Here is a 27,588-nt window from a genome sequence, read left to right as displayed (position 1 = left end):
AAAAGGACTGAAACTACTTCAAGGATCAAATAAATTAAATAATCGTAATTGCATATGCATTTGCCAGGGAAGACACTGTTCCTAAACCGATACAGATTTGACAGCTGCATTTAACAATTGTATAAAGACAAAACTTTGTACTGAATATCACTGTTACAGAGTCTATACAAATATCTACAACTCAAACCACAAGAGCAGTAGACTACATAACTAATGTGGCCGGCTAAACATGAGAAAAGACGATGCGTTTGGAGAAGGGGCTTTATCCACGTGGGCATGCGCCAAGAAACAGGTGCCCCATGTGCATAATCACGTCCTCCTGTTCTCTTTGATATGAAATCTGTTTGATGTTTGTTGTCTACGGCTTGACGAGCTGGATTAACCAGTAACATTTCTAATGTTGTTTTGCCTTAAAAATGCAATGAGAATGACCAAAGTAAAATAAGGCTATGAAACCCCAGCATACGTGGGACTGCTACTTGGTTAAATACCAGAAAACATGTATACCAGTCATATAGATGCATAAAACCTTTCGATCGATTTTAAAATAATGCACACTGAAAGCGAGCCCGTCCGTGCATGACCATTGCCTCGGGACCTGAACTGTAGTTCGTAAAATGCTGGGGCCATGTGCACTGTATCCTTGATGATAGATAACGACAATGATGTGATGGGGTTTAGGTTTACAGCTAATACATGTAACAAATAATGTATTGTAATGCAAAAAAGCCCACCTGGGGCCATACGAACGCATCGAATCAAAATTATTTTTTTTATCGCCTAAAAAACATGCCGTCATCGACATCGTTGAAGCCTTACGTCGGCTACGAGTTTTTGGCAATGTGATGAAAATACAACTAGATGAATGAGCGGATACCTTACCTGTTAAGATATATACTGATCACTGTCCAGTTTACGATGCTGCCGAAAATGCAAACCTCTGAACACCGAACAGTAGGTAGAGGAAGGAAGAACGTTCTCTTCAGACAGTGCGGACATCACAACCAAACTGCGGTTGCCGAGCAGGTCTAATTCAGCTGCGACCGAGGCCACTAAACAAACAAGCCATACAATTCTAAATGTCTAATGATTCACCCTTGGCCAAGCAAGGTTAAAAAGTTCATTGTCATTAATGGTTGTGCTATCATAGGTGATTTAGAATTATTATAATTGGGTGCGTTGGAAAGCAGATCACCCGGGTAATGGTCAGTGTTTTAAACTGTTACAGTTTCCCGGGTAACTATAATGGCAAATAATAAAAGAAAATGGAAAGTAACTTGAAAAAAGTTTTTCTTGTATCATACTGGCATCTAGTGGCTGTTTGGGAATAAGGCCAGTGTTACAAATGATACGAGGCAATATAAAACGACAGAAACTGATACTGGATATGGCACAATAATTAAATTTATTATTTGATATTTTTTAATTAAGTAACAAATGATGTACATTTTCGACAACGAAAATATGAATCCTAAAGAAAGATAGAGAGATGCATGCATTTCAATCAAATAAGAGGAATGAAACACTCCAGGTCATGTTGTATATCAGGCCCTGTATTGATGTTTGGGTCCCCATTGCAGTAGGACATCAGCAGAACTCTGGTCTTGGATGGGATGGTTCACCATGGATCACTGCTTTCTGAACTGGAAGAAAAGACACAAGTCACACACACTGCATATCAACTAACCGACACCCAGTCATTACAACATTCCTTTCCCTCCATGTCTGTCTGACCGTGGTGTTGGGTTGCTTTCCGAGTCCTCTCCAAACAGCAGCCAGGCCAGCGCAGCTTCGGGAGCAGATCTCTTCCCGTACCTAGCAGAGACGACAAGCGGCAACTATCCTCGGTTAAACTGAATGCTATTTTGCTTTGTCCAAAAAAAGATCTCTCTTGATGAGTGCAATATCTTGGCAGAGCGAGGACAAGTCGCTGAACAACATTAGTTTAATTCCCTTTTAATCAGGAAAGTGGATTTGATCCTTATGCCTCCCTGTGGCCATGAATGTGTTTGATTGTTTTTTTGATTGTTGTGTTTTATTGGCCCAATGTTGTGTTTTATTGGGCCATGTCTATTCATTGACATCAATAATGTGTCATTGTGTGAGTACAACTGTAAACTGGGCCAGGCAGCTACAGTAGACATTCCAGTTCTGCCATCTCCATGGTTAGTTGACCGAGTTACAAATCACGTGAGCAATTAGTTCCAGACATTTACAAATCCCTACACAACCCTAACGGCTGAGCATTTAGGTGTGAAGCTCCTTTGGGAGAGAATTCAGGGGCTTGTCTGGGTGACACACCCCTGACACACAATGACAAGTCCAGCCCTGTTAATAATGCACCCTGCTGTGTTGGGAGGTCTAATAGAAGACTGGGGTTAAGACTCATCTATACACGCCTAAATGCAGTATCTCTGATAGGTATAACACACACGTATACATTCAGACACAAACAAGCACACAGTGTGCGTGTGTGTGTGTGGGGGGTGGGGTGGATAAAAGAGAGAATTCCTCAATTAAGGTGTCTTTTTTTTCAATCCATTGTGTTTTTCCTTGTTGTTTTTAGTTTTAGGTTGGGTGTCAGATGTCAAAATTAATCTTGTGAAGTCATCCGTGACATTGCTTGTAAAAACGTAAAGTTAACGCAAAAGGTTTGTGTTCACTATCATTTTCTAGAAGGGTATAATAATGATGATCAGTAGGCCTACATGCCTAATGATGCAGTGCAACGAGAGTTTTTTTTATTTTATTTTTCTTGGTTGGCTAATTGGCCTTCAGAGGACCCAGTTGGGCCATTACAGATTATTCATGTCAGTATATTACACTCCACAAGGAGGTTAGAGTGAAAGCAGAGCTGCTGTCCAGGGCATGCATCGTCATTTCAGTTAACAAGTGAAGACCACACCGTGACCTTTACACAGCGGTCGTAAATTTGCGCTGTAATGTAATCATTCCATAATGAACTTGTGGGCTACTGTAAATCTAAAAGTAGTGGGCCTATGCACAGTGAAGATGTATCATCTTCGAAAATACATAACTTTAACTTCGTCAATAACTTCCGAAACTCAAGCGTGGTTGCTTAAAATGTTTTAGAACCTTTTTAAAGATTCCTGAACCTTGGCACCAAAAAAAACTGATCTGTCAGATTGCGGTTATTGTGCTTACCTCTGTCTAGTGATCAGGTTGACGTAGTGCCGAAGAGCTGTGTGGTATTTGGCCCATTCCTCCGCTGGCGCATTGTTCCCTGGACTCTCCGGTTTGGGTGGGTAGGCATCGGCAAAGCTACTCAAACATACCAGCACGCACAAGACAAGGGCTGCGAGGAAAATCCAAGGTCTCAACATGGCCATCTGCAACAAATAAGGTATAGCCAACGACCTTTAAAACAAGCATCGCAATTATGTATAACCTGTAAGAGAACATTAAAAAGTTTGACACAGTATGATTTTCATTCAGCAGAAAAAAATCAAGCAGTGTACTGAGACTTGCAGCAACCTCGCGCCTCTTCGACTAGAACTCGTCATAAACAAACAGGCGACAGTGCTGTCCAGGGTCCTGAACACTTTCCCACCAGATGTGAAAATGGATTTCAATTATCAATGTATTCTTCACCAGTAAAAGCAATTTACATCACAAATTGGATGACTCCATTCAATTCAGACCTATTTTGGAACATATTTACCATTACATAACAACGATTCCATAAAACCACCTACATTATGGGAAATTGTTCAAGACATTAATACACAATAAAAAATAATCAGAAAAGTGCATCAGAGAAAACAAACTCACTTTTTGATAGAGTCTGGTTGGGTCCACAGGCAGTCACGAAGTTCCTGTTGAGTACATTGTTCTTCCCCTTATTTCAAGGGCTTATATACTGTGAGCTACCTGATGCTCGCCTCGAGACATCACAGTGAAGGGCAGAACGAGGAAAACCACACCCCTCATTGGTCAGATATCAGCTGCTGGCCCAATTAGGTGTAAATCATGTTGAGTAGGCAAACCACCACCGAAGACGTTTACGTAGACTAATTATAGGCCTTAAGGTTATGTACATATAGGCTACCCTTTGTATCCGAATCGTATCCCAAAATGTTTAACACAGTTAGATCAGCAGTTTCTTTTAAATAAAATAGGGGAACTGCCAGTTCCTGTAGTTAATCCAGCATGGAGTTCATCCCACCATTCATTTATCGTGAATCGTTGTAAATCGATGTTTTCGCCAACTTGTCTTTCGTCAGAGGTTCTGACTCAGAGCACAGTGTTCTTGTTGATTCATCTGTTTGGGTTACGGCATTAAGAAAACTGGACCAAATCCGTGGACTACTAAATAAATCCTACAGGTTACTTTACTGCAGCATCATCATACTCTGACTTTAACTTGTACATTCTCATATCATTAGGGGATGTTTGTATGTAAAGTAGTGCGCAGACTAACCCCAATCCTAACCCTAACTCTTAAATCAACTCTAAGGCCCAGTTTAGCAGAAATGTATTAATCCTAGTACTAGAATAACAAAGTTTTTAGTGGAAATACTCCTTGAATGTTTCTCTTAATTTAGGACTATATGCTTAATCCATGTCTGGTAAACTTTAAATTGGTGACTTTAGGCCAGGAAAGAACAGATTCTAAGTGAAGAAAAAAATGAAAGAAAAAAGACAATTCCTTCACCAAGCTGCCAACCAGTAAATAAATAAAAAAGTTCATTGGAATAACATTTTAAGGTTGACATACTTTTGGCTAGACAGATAATTCTGCCTGGACCATAAGTCTGTACCATTAAACTCTGATACACACTGTACATACACTTTTGATTTATATGACACAGAATACATCCAGTCACTCCTCCTGCCTTACACCCCCACCCGCCACCTACGGTCTTCTTCAGACAACCGTCTGGAGGTCCCACCTCTGAAGAGCGCCCGCTCCCAACCCAAGCTCTTCTCCTGTCTGGCCCCACAATGGTGGAATCACCTCCCTACCTCCATCAGAGATACTGACTGTCTCCCCACCTTCAAGAAAAGGTTTAAGACGCACTTGTTTCCTACAGGTACACTCTTGCACTTTTGAGGTTCATGTTGTTTAATTTGTAACTTGTTTAACTACTTGCTCTTATGTTTCTTCCCATTGAAACTTGGTGACTTATCACAATGTATGCCCATGTTTTGTTTTTTGGGGCTATCTTATTGTTTATGATCATTGACCTATGCACTTTTTGTAAAGCTTTCTCTTGGAAGTCGCTTTGGATAAAAGCGTCTGCTAAATCAATAAATGTAAATACTTTTTCAGCAAACGTTTAGCTATCAATTCGCACATCCACTGAATGAAACCTTATCTTAATATTTTAACGGTCTACTGTTCAAATGTGGACTATCTTTAACATTGTTTACCTTAGATTACATCAGTCTCTCCCACCCTCCACTCTCAGTAACAATGTGGAACAGTGTTATTTTTATGCAAAACAGATAAAAGGGTACTTTACCTTGCACGCATGTGTGTGTGTGTGTGTGTGTGTTTGTTGAACATCTCCACTTTCATAAGTCATGTTTTAGTCAATAAGAGGTGTCTGGCCAAAGAGCTGGGAGGTCGATGTAAGGTTCATCCTGCTTTATCGCTTAGCAATACATTCACTCCTGAGAACATCCATCTATATGATGTCCAGTTGAAACAGCAGGAAACAGTATATAACAATCTAAAACCTTTCTTCTTATGCCAGGAGACAGAAAACCTCTACCAGACGTCTTCCCTTTCTGTAACTAAATATAATAAGTAAAAAATAAACGATATTCCTTTTTTTTTTTACTTATTCAAGGAGTTTGACACATGAGAAACAGCTAGGTGATGTCCCTGTGAATGGTGATTGGCAAGCAATGGGTTGCCAATTGGAGCAGACTGCACACACCCTTTCTTTACAACACGACAACATGGCTAGACTGCCATGTTGATCCCCTTGATCAGCCACTCAGTTGACTCTACTGGCAATAAAAGTCAATGACAAGAAACAACAACATGCTATAAGCAAACTCATTAAGGTACTCCCTGTCTTTATGAGAGCAAACACTGGGAAAGTAGCTACATAACACTAAAAGGACAGTTTACACTTACATGGGCCAATAGTCTCCAGCTAATGGACTCTTCGAGAGCACTTAAAGAGTAGGAGATGCTTTAAATTCTAACATGGATAAGAGCGTCTGCTAAATGACTAAAAGTAACAAGAGTTGTTAGTGTGCTGATCAAAGTTCCTCTGATTGCAACTGTATTATTACTGAAATAATAACTGAACCACCTGAAATCCAGACCAACTGTCTAAAAACAGGTTAAATTTGTCTCAAAGTCTCCATCTTCATACTTTAACAGGCTCCATGTTGTTCTCATTACATTTCCCATGGCGTGTGCTTGTACAGTGAGAAAATATGACTCCGGACACAGGAGCCCACACTACCTGCATGGATGTCTCTCCCAGGAGAATGTCTGACTCCTTCCGGTGGCACTGAGAGGTTTATAAAGGGAATATAATCTTACATTTTTATTAAGCCCTTATCTTCTGAGTGAGGGAGCCACTAATATGAGCAAAGTGCTTTCCTGAACCAGCCATGTCTGTTTGCAGACCGGAGTTGAGCTAGAAAAAGAAATGGTGGTTGATAGCTGGTGAATGTCAGACCAATAATTTATGAACATCTAAATGACGGGGGAATGGATATTAAGGGTCACTCTGAGGCAATATCAAATGAGAGTAACCAAACATACCATATTTCCCCAGAGTTTCCATGTTGTGTGGTGTGTCAATCTTTCCTTGAGTCACGGTAGTAAACGGCTAGGCTAAAATAAGAAATGTACCCGACAATTAGACAAAGAGACGGCAGTTAACCGGAAACCACGAGACTACAGTACAAACACCTGTTTACATGATAACATTAAAACGTGTAATTATCTGTTTACATCCACACAACCAACAATTACACACACGCGCAGCACCGATATCGGTTATCAGACTGGTAAGTCATCAAAGATGCTACACATCTCATCTGATCTGCCAGTTTGCCACACAGATATTGTCACGTGTCATCCATCACCTAGCTGGGGAAACAAGTCCTGTCTATCAATGGTAGCAATTTCTTGTAATAAGAGCATGCCAATTACAGCAATATCCATCCACCTGACACATCTGTTCCGTGAGATAACCAACAGAACATTCATGCAGTATGTAACTAGAACAGATGGAGAGACAGAGTAAGGAGAAGTGAGAGACAGTTGAACACAAACGTGTTCCATCATGAAGGCATGTGCACCCTTCAACAATGCTGAACAGTCTTATACTACACAATAACTGCTTACAGTGTTATCGGGGTAAAGTCAGTTCAGGATTGACACATTGAGGCAGAAGATCTTTTGTTTAGTAATCCATAGAGATCCGTACATTAGGGAGAGGTACTCAGTGCACGTACCATTGACAGTAATTAACGCTGGGCAAAAAATGGGATTTGTTTTTTTGATCAGTCCCTAAGGAGCTTGTAAAAAACAAATGGAAAAGGCTACTACGTCAGAGGGTTACAAGAAAATCAGTACTTGGAAAATACAATGAAACAGACATGTTAGTGGGATCTCTGAGGTTACTAATGACTTGTCACCAGCAGCTTTTCATTACACAGTCTCTCAGACTAGAGACATGGTGGGGCCTCACTCTTGCGTCTTCATGATAACTGAAGTAAACACCACTTATCATTATGTCTTTTAAGACAGACAGCCAAGTGTGACAATTTTGTGTCTGTTTTCTCCTTCCTCCGACTGAGAGAAACATCTTATTTTGGACAAAAACAAAATGTCCGCTTCATTGTTTTCTTTAAGGTTGGGTTTGAAAGGGAAATGTCATAAATGTCAGAAGAATTCACAAACAACTGAAGCCTAAATCTTTGATGTGTACGTATGAACAGCAACCAGAGAGCCTAGATAGACACATTTACGCTATTGTTGCTGTCTCCTGGACATTACAATAAGCAGAGAAACTTTCAGCCTCAAATTTATCAAAGCCCTGTAAAAGGTACAGTTCCACATGTTCACATTCTGGTTAGCTCTGCACGCACGTCAGCAGTGATGCAAGCGAGCATTGTGTTGACAGTGTTCATTCATTTATCATAGAGAAAACTGGCCCGAAGCAACTATGGGATGGGATAAATCAACATATTTTATTTGTATCTTGAAGAAATATGAGGTCAGGGATGACAAGACACATACGCAAGTCTCTGGTCCAGCCTAACATCCTTATTCACCCGGTTCCTGAAGAATCTCCCCCTGAGGAGATTGACGGTGTGAAGCTGTGCACAGGACTGGGCATCCCTGAGCTTCAGCCCACCCAACTGTAATAAAGCTGTGTGTCTCCCTGACTAATTACAAACATTCGTCTCAGTCGTAAGAGCATTGGCCCATCTGGACCTGTCTCAACACTCCACTACACACCGCACCAGAGCGAGCATGGAAGCTGTATTTCATTTGTGACGTCTTATAACAGACCTGGATGGAGAGGTCAATAAAACATGTTTGTTTTTGTCATCGTTATCACATCATGTTTTTGTTCTTTTTATTTGTAAATAATAAGTAAAATTGATTTTCATATCATTTCATCTACACTGTATTCAAAGACACAGAGACAACGTTGCTTGAGATTTTTTGTTGTTGGTTAAGAACAGTTTAGAATAGCGGTTGTTGATGCACTGCAGAAACTGACAATTTCAATTTCAAGCAATTCAAAGCATTTTCATTGGAGGGTTTACATTTCAGAACTTCAACTGAAAAAGAATAGTGCATATCAAGACTTTTCACAAACCATACCACAAAGAAATAACAGAATATTGTGATGACAACACAATCAATATTCAGAACAATGTGTCTCCTTGGCTGTACTAAAGAGAACAAAATATACTCTGAACCTCAAACATCTCTTACTCTGAGGATCTATTTTAAAGTTTTAAGATCGAGTAGGTACTACAACATTTGTAAAGCAAACAAAATGTAAAAAAGCAAAGTAAAATAAGTCCTGTTTCAACCACCATACTTCCACTTTTCCAAAATGAAAAATGTTATTATCCCAGCACAACCTTGCTTTTATCTACGAAACAGGTCTCTCCAGAAGAGTATCTGCCATCTTAGGCAGAAACACCTCCAGGAAGTGAAAAAAGTCCTGAAACAGCCCTGCTCTGTCATTGGTCGTTCTGAACTTCACCACCGTCTTGGTGCTCTCAGTCCCGCCCAACACCTGGGCCTGAACTCTGAACTCCAGCGGCTCCTTCTCTTCCGGCTCCGTCTTCACGATGTGCTCCGTCACCTGGGTCTCCAGCTGAGCGCTGCTTCCCTCTGGCCCCACATCCACCACACCTTTCAACAGCTCCCGCCTCACCTTCCTCCGGCCAGCCCACACCTTGTGTCTCTGGACCCAGGTCCAGGACTGGGAGCTGAACCTGGGGCTGCTGTCCAGCCTCTGCCTCTTCTCCTGTGGAGACATGGAGGCGTCGCTGCTCTCAGAGCACAAGGCCCTCTTACCTCCAACGGCGGCTGGGACCCGAGGACTCGTCTCACTGCTGGAGGACGCGCGGTCAAAACCGGCCTCGACGGCTGACTTGGTGGGGGTTTTGAAGACGGCATCAGCGGTATCCATTGCGGTCTCCGATTTGGCTCCTCGGTCCGCCTTCACGGGGGACTCTGTGGCGCTGCCCGGGGGGCTGCATTTGAGAATGTTCCGGAACACCTCCTCCACGGCGGAGCACACGCTCTGGAACCAGAGCAGACGGAAGCCGTCTCCGGCGGAGTGGAGCTGGCAGCGGACCGCCTCGGGGAGCGGAGCGGCCTTGAAGGGGATGCCGATGACCAGCTCCTTCTTGTCGGCCGCGGGCGTCTTCCTGGGGCCGTCCCCGGGGGGCGTCAGGAGACGCAGCACCCCCCAGACCTTCCCCTTGGTGGACTTGCGCTGGTACTGGAGGCTGCGGCAGTACTTCTCCGCCTCCTGGCACTCCTTCTGGAAGCTCCTCTGGACACGCTCAGTCACGTTGCCCGCCACGTTGTGGCTGAGCTCAAAGGGATCCGGCAGGTTGAGGGGTCCTAGCTTCGGCCCGTGGCTGTGGGGAAGAGGCCTCTCCTGGGAAGGCTTCGTCCCCTCCATGGGCACTGGAGAGGGGGTCCCGGACCGGCTGAGGAAGGCCGTGATGGGGAGGGGGCAGCCCTGGCGGAGGGAGATGACGGAGCTGGCAAAGTCAAAGTTGGCGTAGAAGGAGAAGAAGGCGGCCAGTAGTGTATCTGGAGAAACAAAAACAACAAAACAAGAGATTTCCAGGTAGAACCTATGAGTGGGCTGTAGGTTAGCGTTAATAAATAATGAGCTGTGCCTAGGAACATGTCACGGGTCACGCTGATGACGTGGTTGACTCTTAAGACTGGGAGTCCGGGTTGAGCAAGCCTGGATTTATTCTGTTTGACTATGAATAATATATGTGGACCGTAAGTGGATGTCTTTAGAAGGGGGATTAGGGGTTAAAATAATGTTTGCAGAGTGACTCACAGGTGTCCTGGGTGTTGCTACTAGGGGGCACGGCGATGGCCTGGCTGGGGAAGGTGCAGTTCCACCCTTCGATCACACACTCTTCCTCCTCACCTGGAAGTCAAGTATAGAGAAACTTAACAGATTGGACTGTCCAGGACGTACACACACACACACACACTCCACACAACCTTAAAGCAAGGGGGTAACTACCCCTAAAGGTCCTTGGTAAGAACGATGGGTATCGTACGTACATGCCATGTCCTTCAGCTGATCTACGGTGGGCAGGACTGGGGGGTCACAGTTCTGCAGGAAGTAGATCACCAGCAGGGTCAGAGCATAGTTGTTGAGCAGGGACCCAGCTCCACTGGGGTTACCTGTGGGCAAGCAAGACGTGGAGGGAGAGAGGGAGGGAGGGAGAGGGAGGGGGCGCTGGTGAAACCTGCAGCAAAGTGGACCTCAAGACGAGTGAAACGCACGGTTCTGCTGCCACCTGCTGGAAGGTGAAATTTTTTGCAGTTGTCCTCCTGGCATAGCAACAGATCCATTAGACATAATAAAGAGCAGACGCCGCATCGACCGCTGCTGCCTACTGGCGTTGACGAGCCGTGGGGCCGCCATCTTGGAACGGGCAAACGCTCCACTCAGTGTAATCTGTTTGGCTGGGGCAATGAGCTGTCAGCGCATTTAATTAATCATACCGAACTGAATACTGAACTGATTTTGCTTTGCTGCAAAGGTCATACATGTAGCTATGATACAGGAAATGGTTATTCTTTTCACAAAATACAACCAATAGTATGGTAATGTTAAATCTTACTTGTGAAAAGTAATCCCCCAAGCCCCGTTTTGCGATTGTCCGCCGATTTGAGCAGGAATATGCTGCACAGCGCTGGCATCTTGTTTATTCTGATGCTACGCAACGAGGAATTTGCCCTGTCCAAGACGGCGGCCGCATTTCTTGCACCCAGCAGCCAATGCGGCGTCTACTCTTTATTATGTCTACGAACAGATCAGGGAAAGGAGGGAGGGGTTACGATTAGGGGCCCACCTGCCAGCTGCTTCTGCCTGGCCCAGAAACGGATGGTGTAGACCAGGGGGCGGAGCCTGGCCTCCATCTGAGAGCAGAGCTGCAGGTAACGGGTGTTCCTCACAGCAAGTCTGGGGTCAAGGGTCAGAAAACTACGGTTAACTATCTGTCAAAACACCGACCACTGAGTCCTATATTACCCACAACATATATCTGACAAAATGACATTTTGTTTGTTGTAGAAAGTAGAACCCTTATCCACAACGAGGAGGTTTCTCTTCACATCACTCATGTGACCCTCCCCCCCCCCCAAACAGAACAATATGTGAAGGGGCAAGATGGCTGACCTGTTGTTGATGGTGATGTCCCCCTGAAGGTTGAGTTCACGGTGGACGAACTTGACCACTGGCAGACGAGCGCTGCCCACCACCTGGACCTTGTGCACTCCAGGGACACACTTCCTCAAGATGACGGCGACCAGGTCCAGCACCTCAGCAGGCGTGGCTGTGGTCAGGTCGATGTCGGAGAGGATGGAGTCTTCGGAGCGGGCGTCGTCCGACGTGCCTTCCCCCACCTAAACGTCAACACGGGGGCCACGCATGATGAAATGCATCTAGCAACCACCCCGTCTGAGGACTCGGTTACATTCAGATCAGATTGATTTGGTTTACTTTAGTGTTTTATTCTTTGTGCTATGCTTTGAGCTGTGTTATTGTCTCTGGACCTGTTCTGTTGAGCTTCTTGCTCGGGCCTGGAAGATCTTGGTGTTCTCCAAGTCCAGGAAGAGGTCCAAGTCACAGGAGTGGATGTCAAACGTGTTCACAGAGGAGCCAAAGAGATGGATCTGGCTATCTATCTCAGACACAGACATCACACTTAGCGCACTGGGGTGGATTATATGAAAGTTTCCACCGACAACCATTTTCTCCCCCTGGATAAACTGTATAGATAGACTGGCAAAGCAGTAATCAGATGTATGACAGGAGTGTCTTAGACAGGGGTAGCGAGTCCACTGAGCAGCTGGATGCTTTCAAACTCTACCTGGGAAGAACTCTTTGAAGACCTCCTGCAGCAGTTGGAGCAGCAGTGCTCTGGCTTTCTTCTCATTGTCTCTCAGCTGCAGTCTCTCCACCAACTTCTTCATCTGCTCATTCACCTGCGCACAAGGCAAACAGTTTGAGGTTTCCATGCCACTTCAGACTTAGCTGCTGCCCCCTCTATAGCCCTCTATGCAGTCCTGAGAGGGTGAAAATCTTAATGATTGTGTTATTTAACTTATTTTTTTGACCCTCATCTGTGTCACCCGAGTCATGGCCATGACAGTTTAATAGAACTCGAGAAGATTTAACGAAAGACGAACACTTACTGATGCTGTCTGGCACAACTCAGAGGACAAGCGCTCTGATATCTCCTGCATGTTCTTGTAGTCCTTCTTCTTCTTGGGAATTAGCTTGAACTCCTTTTTCTCTCTGGGTTTTACCCGTAGCTTTAGGCCATTCATACGATGCTCTATCTGGGACATAACTGTCTGCAGACTGTCCTTTTCATTGAACTCCACAATGGCATAAACACCCTGAGGAGCATAATCATTACACCGTTAGACAGACTCATCTTGAGGATGACGTGAAATTGGCAGTCTATGGCACCACAGTACAGAGACCGAATTAGTCATCAGTCATAGCTACTTTGTGCTGCAAACACAATGACGCCTGGTAAGTCGTTCACAGATACTGTATGAGTTAACAGTTACCTTGTCTTTGTCCATGATGACTTCTGACACCGGGCCGAACTTTTGGAAGTAGTCCGCCAAGTCGGCCTGAGACGTGCTCTGCTTGAAACCACTGACAAACACGCTGTGCTCCTCTTGAGCCTTCCGTGTGGCTCGCACGGTGCTCAGTTTCTGGTGCTTTCGACCTTTCACATGGTCATCCATGCTGGGCTCTACAAGTAAAAGGACATCGCTTTCTGGTGTTTTCGTTGACCGTTTAACTGAACAGAACACAATTTTACACGCTAGCGAACAACAAATATCTGGCAGCAGCGGGAGTAACGCTAGATGTCAACAGACCATGTCATGTGTATGCATAGGCTACACTACGAGATTATATAAAGTAGTTAAAGGGTTGTTAGCAGAATCTGCGTGTCTGGATGCTTGGACAGAAATGCTAGCTATCTTACATGTGTCTGTGCTGTGACAGTACAGGCTAGCTCTACAACACTGGTAAAGCTAGTTAAGATACGCGAAACAACTTACTGTTGGGCATATTCACATTGCACAAGTTGCAATGAAACCCTCTCGCAGTTTCTCGTATGTCCGTGTCTAATTCCATGTTGAAAGGTCCCAAATCCGCAATAAGAGAGGAATAAATTCTCAAGATAGATAGCAAGCTACCTGCTGTGGCCACCAAACTTTGTCAAATCTCCCTCCGTCGTTCACCGTGCGTTTGCCTCGGTCCATCTGTTAATTGGTCCGTGTATAGCGTACGAATGTCTATTCAGTTCCATTTTGCGAAACCATCCTTCTCAGACCATCCAGCGCTAAAGAGTGGATTATTTCTTCGGCATAGGCAAAATGCTTACGATGTATGAGATTGCAATGCATTTGAACCTTTTTTAATTAGTGCAAATACTTTGGGTTCCTATGTATTTACATAGGAATTATATTACGACAGTCCTTAATGGATAAAAGTTTTGAAATGGACACTTTCTCAAGTCATATTTTTGCACAACTCGGTAAGTATTCTTCGTGCCAGCTAGCTCTGCATAAATTATTTTCTATTTTTTTTCGGAATTGTTTTGTATGTATATGGAACCATGCACGTAACAATGTTTCTGGCAAAATTATTCTATCTATCTATGCTATGCTAAATGAAAAGGACCTGGCCTCATGTTTGACCCTTCTGTTGGACTTGGACAATGCGTTTAAACGCTACAACTACATGATTTGTCATCATGAAACATCAGGCATCACACATCAGATGTAGGACGTATAACTTGTTTTACAATGTCCTGTTGTAATAATATTTATGAGCATGAAATGTATTCAGTTGGTCCAGCAGGTCATCTGAAAGAATCATGACACTTATACTGTCATGAATTGCACTGTATCAATCTATTAAAGTGGCAATGTTTTTTAATATAAATAAGTCAAACACAATGTTCATGAATGTTGAATAATAATGTTTTATTATTACTACATATATTGTGGACATGTTGAACATCAACTTCAACATAACAGAATGCTTTGTGTACAATCACCCACCGAACTGTTAGGCACACGTCACAAGATGAAAGACACGCTGTAAATCTAAACTAGGGGTGGAGGTGCACCACCATGATTGGTGATGGGGAGTGTGTGTTGGACTTGACTGGAGTGCTTTGTCCATCCCAGTTGGAATGGTTCTGTGAGTGATTCATTGTCGTTAAAGGAAACGCAGGAATAATGAATCAGTGGCCCCAGCTTGGATGAGCTGGATCCGAGACACGTCTGGATGGATGGAGGTTAGGAGTCACGTATACGCTAATATGTATTTCATGGAGCCCAGGGGAATATCTGTTCATCAAAAACATCCTGGTATGGCCATTCAGGCCTTCACAGATTATACTATCAATCTGTATCAGCCTCTGTCAGTATAACTAACCTGAGCCTCCTGTCCAAAACTGCAGTACTCCTCATTGTCCAAAAGAGGTCTCTACAAGTCCAATGCGATACCTTATTTTCTGTGTACCACAGTTTATAGTACCGCAGTTCTCAATGGATATCAATGGTTGTTTCTTTTCATTGTTGAGGTGGAGTCATAGTCTTGCTTGGTGGAGTGAATGCAATGTAGGATACTTCCACTTACAAGTTAACACGTTAATAAAACGTTAATACATCTGAGACAGTTGGAGCCTGCAAAGATAGAAGTGTGATTATCTTCATTCTCACGGCATGAGGTCACTGAAAAATCCACATAACTATCAATATCAGATTAATCGACAAATTTGTCGTGGAAGCTTGCTTGATCATAAAATCTGAATATAAGTCAATAATGGGCAGACACTGTTGGATGGACACTTGCTATAAAGCAAGCGACCATCTCAGAAAGTATTATCTCATTGAACTGATTGGATATGAAACCTTGTTGGTTAGCCTTGTAAGATATGTGTCCTCTATTGAGAGGATCCCGACGACCTTACCTCGATGGTCTGTGATGCGATTTGTGCTTACCTGCTACACGCATATCACATGACGCTTGATGTCAGCCAAGAGTGAGTCAACGACGTGGACCTGTAGTCAAAATGGTGTTTGTGCTTACGTGCGTGAGAGAGAGCATGTGTGGATTGTTCCTCATGTGTGTAAAAAAAAAAAAAAAAAAAACTATTTCACCTTTCTACACTTAGATAAACCAAAACCATAGTGCGGAAATATATCATTGTTTTAGGTAGTTTATGTATATCTGAGTAGGCTTCAGAACCAACATATCATAAATTAGCCTTTCTATTCACTCGGGTCCTCCCACCCTCTCGGTTATTCTCTAATCCGCCCACATGTATCGTCTGAGGGGAAAAAAACCCAGAGCAGAAGGTGACGTTCCTCCAAGACAACATAGGGAGAGACGGAGGAAAACGTGCGCGTAAAGAAACAGGGAACGAGAGGTGTCTGAAGGCTGTATCTCCATTGAAACATAGGGAGGGGGAGACTGAGGATGAATTGAATGGTAGCTACACCCTGCGCGTGGAAACAGAGACACTGAATAGGAAAGGCTGGCAATTATTTTTGGCAATAACAAAAAGGTGGGAGAGGGTTACTGAAAACGAGGAAAATAGTATAAGCCGGGTTACAGAGGAATGTATGCTTCCTATTATGACTTATATTATTATATTGCCATCAGCATGATCATAAACAATAAGTAATAAACGGCAATAACGATATCAAAACGAGATTTTCATCTACAGGCGCGTCCAAACCCATTTTGAAACCTTATTATCGGGGGGAAATCTGAAAGCAAAGGCTACGAGAAACTGGATATTCTTTCAGAAATCTTTGAAAAAACAGTCTAACAAAGACAACCCTTTGATTGATCTTTTGGGTTAATGTGCGTGTTTTTGCGCGCACACGAAACGAACCTGAGCCTAAAGCATGTGAGTATTAATCGTGTGTATATGTTTGTACTTTGGTGGTATATAATAGCCAAACGTATTATAGGTGGGACTAAAAGTGTCTACATTCAACAAGTATTGTTTTAGCCCCAAGTATTGTGTCAGACCTATTACCCTGCAACATAGGAACAATGAAATGTATTTGCATTCAGTATTAAGGTGAGCAAATAGCAAGCCAGGACTATTTGTTCAAATTAGCATCATTAAACACTCAAGTGGGTTAGTCACATAATTAGCTTCATTGGCAATAATGTCATGCCCTTGTATACAGTTAAATATCAATATAGAATTTCCCCAATATAGGATGTCTCATATAAAACCTTTTTTTCCTGTAGCACCCAGGGTGGGTGTTTCCCATCCTCACCCGTAGATCTGAACAGTTCCATGTCTCTTAAAGGGATATGTGTGTCTCTGTGTCTGTGTGGGTATCAGTCTGTACTGTGTGTGTGTGTGTGTGTGTGTGTGTATGAGTGTGGCCCTGTTAGAACTGGGGTAGTGTCAGGGCCTGAAATGAAGGTTTGATTCCACTCCTTCAGTGGGATGTTGGATGTTTCAGATACAGGATAGGTGAGGAGTCAGGGACATCACAAGACAGAAAGGAAAAACAGGTAATGAACCACGTTCAAAGCAAATCATATTCAAGTTAAAGATTCACACTTGACAAACATAAAGCATATGGCGTCATAGATCACATACAGGAAGTGACTAGCAGCAGTTTGTCTAGAAACTCTCTTTGTTTCACCTTTCCCTTCTTTTCACTTCATATACATTTTAAAAATGTGTTTGGTTGATTCATCCGCAAACTCTGCGACCCCCGGCTCCTTGCTTTATCCTCTATCAACGCTGGATCCTTTTTCATTGGCTCCCACCTGAGTTTCTGCCTGTTAGTTGGAAACTTCGTCAAGCAGAGTATATGCTTTTTTTGAGCCTGCATACCCTCTAAAGTCAGCAAATCGAGACCGTACGCTAACAGATCAGGACACATCCTCTCATCCTTGCTGTGGGTTGTACACACACGGCTCTATTTATAGTTCCTGGGTAACCCAGAAACTACCCCTTCACACAAAAATATAAACGAAAAAGAAGCACTGACAGCATGCATCATTAGCTTTCATTAGAGGTGCACTGCTTACACTGCAGTACAGGATATGGCCATTATTAAGGAGCCTGCAAGGGTCCGCTCTTTCCTGGTCTGATCCTTTGACTTTCACCTGTCTATCTCTGGTGCTTTTATACCCTTCAGTTGAATTTAATAATCAGAATTATACTCTTCATCACTTATCTGCTCTTGTTGTTATAATTTCACCTCCAGTTCTAATCACGGAAAAAAATCTTTCCTTCCTATTCTCTTCCCTGAATCCTTTCTATCTGTTATTCTAATCCCAGACTTTTCATTACCTCCTATCTCAATTATTGTGCCCTCTCTACCTTCTATTCTAATCCCTGACCCCTCCTAGTCTTATCTATTACTTTCAAACCCCTCTTCCTCTTCAGTCTAATTGACAGGCAGTCCACAGGTCAGGGACCTGCACAGTTTTACTACTCATCTCATTTGCTGTTCAGCTCACAGTGTCCCACATCACCGTGAGCAGAATGGTTGTAATCACAGAAGAAGGGCAGTATCATTAATTAAGACTGGATGGATTTTAATGACCTAAGAGACAGAGGGATGGGTTGTGGGGTTTCAAACTCTATGGTCAGGAAGCTACAGTAATACCCTTAGCATATCGGTAAATTAAAATGGTTTTGACTGGATATCACTTATTATTACTTACATCGTCTTGAGCATTCTATCTTTTTTTATATGGTAGTCTTCATGATCCTTTGCAGCGTTCCTTTTTTTACTGTAGTCACATATAAGGAATTTTATTACATGCTTCCGATTATTTATGGTATATTTGTGCTCTCCCCCACCAAGGGGAGCTGTAGCATCTGTTTTACTATAGCCCGCACCAGCCTCGCTAAGCAAGACATGCTAAATTGTACCCTTCATACTGAAGGCTGCCAGAGCAGTCTCACAAACTAGCCGGAGCAGACAGAAATTTCATATTCCACCTCCCCTTTAAGGGTCGTGGGGCTTGAGCTCAAGGACATGTCTCAGCTCTCAGACCTCCAATGTATTTTCCCTCTCTCTCTCTCTCTCTCTCTCTCTCTCTCTCTCTCTCTCTCTCTCTCTCACACACACCTTCTGAGTCTATTCTTGAATCTGTCTCATATATTAATCATTTCTAGCCTGCTAAAAGAAGACAACCTGAAAGCACACTTCAATGCTGCTTGAATCTTGCATGAAATCTGTATGAAGGGTTGAGAGTAGGGTAGATATATGAGTGTTGGCTGATTCACCAGTACACACCACTGTCTTAACCAAGGAGACCTGGTGAGGTGGAATTCTGTGCTAAGTGGGAATTGGACATTAAAGGCGTACTTTGAAATGTTTCCATACCTGTGTAGCCGGGTAGAGAAGCTGTCATTACCTCCAGGATATTATTAGTTTCCCTCCTGTTTGCTTAATTGACTGGTGCAAATTAATTCACGTCAGGGAATTGTCTGTTGGTGAGCTTGAGATGACCCTCTGAGAATTGTTAGTTTCTTCAGTAGCCTGGCAGGGGTTGCATAGTGTCATGGTGTCATTGTATTGTCCTTTTCTTTTGCTGTTTCTCTCTCTTCCTCTCATCTTTATCATAACTCTCTTTGGCTTTCTAGATCCCCTTCACCCTTCTCTGTCTCTCCTCAGTAGGGAGAGATTCAGAGTTCCACCATTAGACACAGTGGCAGTCGGAGGGAGAGGAAGGTGTATGGTGACACCGCACTAAAAGGGGAGGTGACTGCAGTACTTTTCTGGTGCTGCAGTGACGCTCTTTCACCTGTTGGTGTCTCCTCAGCACTGGAGAGTGTGCGAGGGGAGACGAGGCAGAGAAGGGGGAGAGAGGGTAGAGGGAGAGGGGGTGATGGTGAGATGGGGGAGGGTAGAGATATGTAGAGAACAGCACGGAACCTTGTGGTTACATCCTTTGATGAGGGGACCAGTGGAAGAAAGATGGCCGCTTGCACACACACACACACTCGCGCACACACACACACCTTTTCCCTTGTGGTGCATTTGCTATTCAGCTCAGTTGTACACGGCACTCCCCCCCTTCATTTAGTCTTCTCTCCTTCCACTCCTTCCTCCTCTCAATTCTTCTATCTGTCTCCCATCCCGCTGTGTATCGTTATGCTCCATCCCTCTTCCTCCACTCCCCTTCATCCTCACCTCCAGTCAGGTGCTTCACTGGCACCAACCGAACACTGCAAGATTCCCATAGTTTGCCCGTTCTCTCTCTCTCCCTGCATCCCCTTCCTTCTCCCTCCTCCACGAGCTTCCCTCCTCCCCGGCCCTTTATCTTCTCTCTCTCTCCCTCTCTCTTTTTATCGCCTCTCTTTCATGTTTCCCATCATTGTTCATATAATTCTCTACTCTCCTTCAGCCTGCTCTCACACATCTCTCATATCACCCCCTCCCCTCCCCTCCCCTGCCCTGCCCTGCCCTGCCCTGCCCTGCCCTGCCCTGCCCTGCCCTGCCCTGCCCTGCCCTCCCCTCCCCTCCCCTCCCCTCCCCTCCCCTCCCCTCCTGTTTCATCCTTCTTTTCGCGTTCTCCTATAAAAAAAGGATCTTCTGCTAACCCCCTCCCTTTTCGATCCTTTCTCTTCTTCCTCCCTCTCTCCCTCCCCCTCCCAGTGATTGGTAAAGGTTTTAGCTTTTTCTGCCAACTACTGCGAGCTCGTTCAGCATAGTCAGCACTCCTCCAAATTCCTCTCTCCTTCTTCTCTCTCTCTCTCTCTCTCTCTCTCTCTCTCTCTCTCTCTCTCACACTCTCTCTCTCTCTCTCTCTCTCTCTCTCTCTGTCTCTTGCGCACTCTCCACCCCTCCCCCTTTCTGCTGGTACCTCACAGTCACTGCAACCCATAATCCTGCACTCCCTCCCCCTCTTGCTGCAGTGTTTCTGCTAATATATATTAGGGTCAGTGCAGGCCAGCGTGCACGGGCAGTGCATTCTCTTTCCGTACCTCCTTTCCGTCTTCATTTCGCTGTCCACCTCTCTCCTCCCAAGTTCATTAAGCGCCGCTTTGCCCTCGAAACGTGTTTTCTTTGCGAGCGTTTTGGTATGCAGCACCCACCCACTGCCAGGTGTGTGTGTGTGTGTGTGTAGAGGGGTGCACTAGCAACAGAGTGGCGCAGGACATGGTGGCCGTGGCAGGAAACGCTGCAATAGGAGAAGAGGATCTCTCTGCCCCCCTTTTATTCCCTTCTTATCACTTTTGTTTTCTGTCGTCCTCCAACTATTCCAGCCTGCTCTTCCTGCCCTTGGCTGGCCCTTCCTCTTCCTCTCCTCCACCAGATCACCGTCTTCTCCCTCCATTTGACACCCCTCTCTCACCTTCGTCAGGCTGCCCCTCTCTTCTCTTCTCCCCTCCTCCCTTTCCCCTCGTTTTTTTCCGTAAGCAGTCGCACCTCCACTTGAAATCAGAGTGCTGAGGCCAGCTTAGAGGGATGTGCGTACATTCATACTGGGATAAACGCCTAGGCCTGTTTCTCTTTCAGCTAAATATCAACAACAAAAATCTCCCTTGGTTACCCAGCTGAACAGCTTACAATAACCCTTAACCTGGCCCAGCATAACCATATAGTTTTTTATCACTTCTGATAAATTAGTTCATAGAACATAGAGCTTTTTGTTGAATTCATTCACACTGTTATTATCATTTACAAATTATATAGGATGATCAGTGGAACAACGGTGGTCCCCTAGTGCACATTATTCCATCTAAGATCTTTTAATGGACAGACAATTTAACTACAATTATAAAATCAATACGTCCCTCCAACATGACTGCATTGTGGGATAGACATCCTTACCAAACAGTATTTACTTGGAATAAGAGACTTGTGGTTGTCTGTACATAACATATTAAGCAGTTCTAATATGAACTTGAATGACCAAAGAGGGCACAGTGCTTCAAAAACATTGTTTGCTTGCTAAAGTTGTCCAACTGATTCATTTTTGGTTAATCAGTTAACCAAAAAAGAAAACAGAATGTAATCTGTTTTTCTTTAGTCGAACATTAGTTCAGTCAAATATTAGTTCTGCCCCTGTCCTGTGGCTGGGAGAAGGGGTGTGCTGTCCAAGGTGCTGAAATCAGTACTTCACAACAGTGCAGAGCTGCATGAATGTTCCAGGATAGTATGCTGACTAGTGGGGAAAACTGACTGTATTGTATTTCACTGATTGGTTACTTTTGAAATCCTTTTGTAGAAGTTACATATTTCTCTAACTTGCACTTTTGCAACAACTACAAAACACTTTTAACGTGCAAAGAAATGTACGTAGCTACATTAAATTACTAAAATTGTATTGGACTATGCCCAATTTTGTGAGTGCAGTCTTTTTTTTGTTGAGAAGGCAAGTTTTGGAGTACTGCAGCAAAGTCTATCAAGATTAGTAGAGCTGTGGTGAGGACTTGGAAAACGACTGCTCTTCGTTTTCATAATCCCACAATTATTTTCAACATCTACTTTGACCGTTCTCTGATCAGTTACTGTCAACCTTCCCTTAATGTAGGCATGGCAAGACTGATCTGAGGTCAGTTTAGAAACTGGTAGTTGGTATGCATGCAGTAACCACTTTTCCTGTGTAAGGCTTACCTGTGAGTAGTAGGTCTCCGAACTGCAGCAATCAATTAGATACGTTTTCTCACAAAAATTAAGAATACAAAAAAATCTTAAAACATCTGAAGAAAGTAATCCAAACAAAAGGACTATGAAGGACGAACCACAAGACAGGACCAAAATACAGAGTGTCTGAAAGTTGCGCTGGAGACAGAAAGTATACTTACTGCGGCAGAATCTAAAGAACATCCAGTGCTGAGAAAACCAAACTGAACATAGTTCTCAGGCTGAAAACGAGAGAGGGAACGAAAAAGTCTGAAAAGGGAAATAAGAAGAAAGCGAGAAAGAGAGACTTCAAGGAGAGAGAGAGAAGAGGGAGAGAAATGGGACGCAAGGCTGGAAGACAGAGGGGGAGAGGAGAAATCTGGGGAGAAAAACCCTTTAAAAAATGCAGCAAAAACGCAGGAAAGAAGTATAGAGATGAGATGAGAGAGGGCCATTGGATAGGAGAGAGAGAGCGTAGTGAGGAGGAGGAGGAGAGTGAAGCCTCGATTCCCCCTTCAATGAAATGTGATTCCCTTATGCGGAATATGAGAGCGAGAGAGAGAGTGTGAGTGAGAGAGGTGGTTGGGAGGGAGGGACGGAGGGAGAGGAGATGGAGAATGCAGGAGAGGGGGAGGGCTGGAAAGGGGGAGGGCTGGAGAGGGAGAGGGAGCGCGGGAGAGTGGGGGAGGACTAGGAAGAGGCAGAGGGAGGGATGATGGAAAGTGTTGTGTTCATCTGAATAGAGAAAAGGAGGTTAAGAGTAAAGGTACAGCACTGGGGAGGCTTTAGGCGGAAAAGCGTTGTGCTGTTTATAAGGAACAGTGGATTGAGCAGTGGTAACTGTACTGCAATGAACTAGCTGGGGAGGGCAAGAAAGAAAACAACTCTGGCTTTTTACTGCAGTGGAATTCATTCACTTTTATAGCACACACTCTCCCTTGATGCCCCCTGTCTTCCCCTCGTTCCTGCTCTCTCTGTCTTTTACTCTCCCTCAGTCTCTCTCCCATCCCCTGCCATTAGAAGTGTAGTGTAATGCCTATGGTGACTAAGTGAGGTCGTAACCATGCTGCATTTACTCTCTCTCTCTCGTTCTCAGAGGAAGGTCTCTCTTTCTCTTTATCGGTCCATCTATCGCTCGCTCGCTCTCCATCTCTCGCTCTTCCGCCTCTCCTGCTCGTCTGCAGGTCTTTGTTGTGCTCACTTGTTTTCCCGGTCTCGTTTTGTTCTGTCCTTTCCGATCACTCCATTAAAACACAGATTTATGGTCTGTCTCCCTCTCCCTCTCTAGTCTTCTCTCCCTTCCCCCTCCCATTCTCTACCCCCCCCCCCCCGACCCCCCTTCTCTTCCTTCCAGCCCCCCCCCCCCCCACACACACACACCCCCCCCCCCCACACACACCGTGCAGAAGAAGCAGTGAGGCATCCCGACAGACTGGTGCATCCAAGCCATGTAGAGGCAGCCTGGGCGGCAGAGCTAGCAGAGGGGGTGGAAGCAGCTTAGGGATGCAGGGGAATGCATGGTGTCTGTTGTGGGCTGATCTAACATTAGGACGGACACTGCACTCCCGGGAAGCAATTAACACACACACACCAAACGCTGCGCCACCTTTCGTCAGAAAAGCTGTAGGGACGAAGGAGGAATGAAGGATCAAGATCCTTCATTTATAAATCGACCCCTCTGTCTCCTTTTCTCTCCTTCTCGTTCTACCCCTCTTCCTCCATCTTTCCTTTCTCTCACTCTGTTTCACACATTCACATGCAGTCTCTCTCTCTCTCGCTCACACACACACACACTTCTCTCTCCTATTGGTTGTCCAGACGGTGGGCATGGAGGGAACAGGAGGAACTTGGCAGTGTGCCTATACAATAGTCTCATAGTGTCCTAATTACACACATCATTTGAATGAACTGGGGTTAATTTTGTTGTTGATGACCACACACATTATCCTCTCGTAAAATGCCGAATTCAGTGAACTGACAAAAAAGGAACGAGCTGTATTGAAATCGTCGTAAATGAAGTGCTTTGATGTGACATTGGGGATCTCAAATCTCATCTGCTTCTGCATCTGCTGTTCCTAACACAAGGATTGTCCTGTTATGGTTGGGTTTGGTCACAGAGTTTTACTTTGGGTTCACTTGATGACTAGATTGTCATTCCACCTTGTTCACCAAGTCAGCCTAATGGATGTCAACAATTGTCAGCATGTTGAATGGATCATGTGTCTCTCCAATCCTCCCCACCTGCTGGAGACGCCTTACCCATGTCTGTGAGAATGACCGGTTTTAGAAACATCAACAACCAGCATCCCTGTCAATCTCTTGAATGTTTTGACTCCTGCTACACAGTACACCTACACAAGGTCATACATATTTGTTGTGTGTAATTTACCTGTTGGATAAATCCCATCTATGTTCTCAGCCACCTTTAACGTATTTTAAGGATTAATGTTAATATTTATCCTTCCATACCTTTCCCTTTTGCTAAAATTCTACCCTTTTTTCTCCCTGCAGACTCCTCCTCCCTCCTCCTCCCTCCGTTTTCTCTCCTCCTCTCCCTCCCCCCCGGTCCTCTATGCTCAGTTCGGTCTGTGTATCCTCTTTCAAAGGGCGCAAGGGTGGGAATAAGTCGTCCAACAAAGCATGTTACAGCGCAGACATGACTTGTCCGTCGGAAAGCGAGAAGATCGTGATAAACTGCGGGGGGGTGCGGCATGAAACATACCGAAGCACCCTAAAAACGTTACCCGGTACCCGTTTATCTTGGCTTACCGAGCCGGACGCATTCAGCAACTTCGATTACGACCCCAAATCCGACGAGTTCTTCTTCGATCGCCACCCGTCTGTCTTTTCATTCATCCTGAACTATTACCGCACGGGGAAGTTGCACTGTCCGAATGATGTGTGCGGTCCGCTGTTCGAAGAGGAGCTGGCATTCTGGGGCATCGATGAGACGGACGTGGAGGCTTGTTGCTGGATGAATTATCGGCAGCACAGGGATGCGGAGGAGGCGTTGGACAGCTTTGAAAATCCTGAACCGGACGCGCCAGAGGACGACCCCGCGCTAACTGGCGGCGCGGATGGGGACCTGAAAAGACTGTGCATGCAGGAGGACGCGAGGAAAGCGGGTTGGTGGAAAACCTGGCAGCCCAGGATATGGGCCCTTTTTGAGGACCCCTATTCCTCCAAATATGCTCGGGTGAGTTGGACTCTCTTATTACCCCATTGGTAAAGTTGTTTGTAGGCTCGTAGTAGTATTTACCATCAAGTGTTTTAAAGTTTGGATATATTGGCCCCTCCATTAGGCTCCAGTCAGCTTTGTAATGTATACTTCATTATGACATTGTTTTATTATCATAATCGACTGTAGATTATGCACTTATAGGTATGACTTCACTTGGCAGTTCGCTTATGTTAAATGGCAGGATATAGACTCACGGATGTTGAATAATTAATATGGATAGCATAAAAAAAATGAAATGGTATTGCTGTTATACATATATGGATACGAGGCCACATTGATATTTGTCATCTCATATCTCAATTTAAACGTTCAATTTGCTCTGTATCGTCGTAAGATATTGTAAATTCGGATGCGCAAATGAATGCATGTATTCATGCATTTTTAGGAGTCTTTGTCAGTCGGCTACAGTATGTTTCAGCCCACAGGTCTTTGGTACCTGCATCGAAACGCAGTCTCTGCCCCCTCTCCTGCATCCAACCGTCTTCATTAACTTGAATTTGTCTGATCATAATGCTCCTACAAGCATGCTATTGCATTTTGCAGTTTTATTCATTGAGCACTTACAGAGAGTAATCTGAGAGAGGTGCGTTTCTGTCTCTCTCACACGTTTGCCCTTGGTGATTCTAATTTGAGGGTATATATCTGTCCCCACAACCCAGATAAAAAAGCCTTTACGCGTTTTTACGCACGCTTTTCAGACACACCATATTACCTTGAAGATGCATAGAACCAAGTCGTTCATATCGCTTTCAATAGCCTAGTGTTACGCTAGCAGAGTAGGGAAATTACGCTTTTAGTATCTGATGATTTCCCTTGATGGCGCAGAGTAGCAAGTATCTTGCCCTGTGATTAAATGCTTGAATAAACATTGAGCTGAGATGAATAACTGGTCTGAGGAATATATATATATATATATATATACGCTGAAATATCTCAGACCATAGTGTTTCAGGTTGTACTGTACGATATGCATAACACATTCCATTATGACAGGATTTTCATTTGATATCGATAAAAGGACGGTCTGTGAAAATGCATAGCAACCTTCAAGGGACATACTGCACATGAAGCCTGATGAACCACATGTGGCTCAATGTGAAACCAACACCTTCTTATAGTCATGGCTACATCTGTTTTGAAACGCAGTGCACACAGAAGCACACACAGACATACAGACACAGACATACTGTGTGCATGTGCACTTACTGGCACACTGCACAGTATACTGTAGTACAGGTGCATGCACTCTTGACAGCCTTCACAAATACTAAAGTTGTAAGTTCCCTGTCCCTACAAAGTCAAACACGCCCATACGCACACACACAGACAAACATCTCTAATGTCTCTTCCTACACCAGTCTCAGACTCTGTGTATGCAGCAAGGCAGCAGGTTCTCTGCATGTACACACACACACACACACACCTGATCCCCCCCCCCCTCCTGGTCTCATTGAATTTAGGATAAGGTTTCAGGAAGAGTTGCTGTTGTCACTGGAACAGACCACACTGCTGGGATCGATCACCCCCCCCACCCCCCCACCCCCCCCACCCCCCCCCCACCCCAAGTCCTGGTTTGTATCACTAGTAGTTCACATGGTGTTTGTTAGTTCACCACCAGATGCAGTTGATAAATGTTCAACTTGACTCTTGACCTGTGTCTCTTTGGCCCAGTTGGTTTTGACGCTGGACTGCGTTCCACCTGCATCCAGAGGTGGCAGCTTAGAGGGGTGTTTGGTTCTAGGTTTCCAGATGTGTTCCTGCATCTACAGTCCAGTCATACTATGTCAAGGAAGACCGTCAGTGCGTTGTGTACTGTGCAGTGCAACGCCACACACCTGTTTTAGGACACAACGTGCAAACATTGAATGGCCTGTTGCTATATGTAGAAGCATGTCAAAGGTTAACACTTGATGTCTTCACTGGGCCAAATCCACCTGACTAGAACTGCCACCTC

At 44.4% G+C, this 27,588-nt stretch overlaps 3 protein-coding genes across 4 annotated transcripts in view; 1 reads left to right on the top strand and 2 right to left on the bottom strand.

Moving 5' to 3' along the window:
* Positions 1–1,386: 1,386 nt before the first annotated feature.
* On the bottom strand, positions 1,387–3,881 carry pyyb (peptide YYb). Of its 2 annotated transcripts, none has more exons than XM_047032892.1 (4): positions 3,793–3,881; positions 3,166–3,350; positions 1,735–1,815; positions 1,387–1,643 (listed from the first exon to the last, which is right to left on the bottom strand). In XM_047032892.1, exons 2-4 carry the CDS (start codon positions 3,348–3,350, stop codon positions 1,619–1,621), a joined length of 291 nt encoding a protein of 96 aa, XP_046888848.1. In that variant the 5' UTR covers positions 3,793–3,881; the 3' UTR covers positions 1,387–1,618. The 2 variants fall into 2 exon arrangements, with proteins under 2 accessions (XP_046888848.1, XP_046888849.1); XM_047032893.1 differs by having other exon boundaries at positions 1,387–1,638.
* Positions 3,882–8,206: 4,325 nt separating this feature from the next.
* tut1 (terminal uridylyl transferase 1, U6 snRNA-specific) lies at positions 8,207–14,031 on the bottom strand. The gene is made up of 10 exons (XM_047032890.1): positions 13,814–14,031; positions 13,310–13,500; positions 12,926–13,132; positions 12,601–12,715; positions 12,284–12,411; positions 11,907–12,133; positions 11,581–11,690; positions 10,784–10,906; positions 10,551–10,643; positions 8,207–10,288 (listed from the first exon to the last, which is right to left on the bottom strand). Exons 1-10 carry the CDS (start codon positions 13,887–13,889, stop codon positions 9,108–9,110), a joined length of 2,451 nt encoding a protein of 816 aa, XP_046888846.1. The 5' UTR covers positions 13,890–14,031; the 3' UTR covers positions 8,207–9,107.
* A 2,507-nt stretch (positions 14,032–16,538) lies between these two features.
* The window catches only part of kcnc3b (potassium voltage-gated channel, Shaw-related subfamily, member 3b), a 24,895-nt gene continuing 13,845 nt past the window's right edge, over positions 16,539–27,588 (top strand). The window contains exons 1-2 of the mRNA XM_047032874.1: positions 16,539–16,683; positions 24,905–25,589. Of these exons, the coding sequence (XP_046888830.1) occupies positions 24,966–25,589 (624 nt within the window). The 5' untranslated portion in view covers positions 16,539–16,683; positions 24,905–24,965. The remainder of the gene's footprint in view (positions 16,684–24,904; positions 25,590–27,588) is intronic.

Source organism: Hypomesus transpacificus, chromosome 13 (assembly GCF_021917145.1).
Source record: "Hypomesus transpacificus isolate Combined female chromosome 13, fHypTra1, whole genome shotgun sequence".
Lineage (NCBI taxonomy): Eukaryota > Metazoa > Chordata > Actinopteri > Osmeriformes > Osmeridae > Hypomesus > Hypomesus transpacificus.
This window is presented reverse-complemented; position numbering and strand designations above follow the sequence as displayed.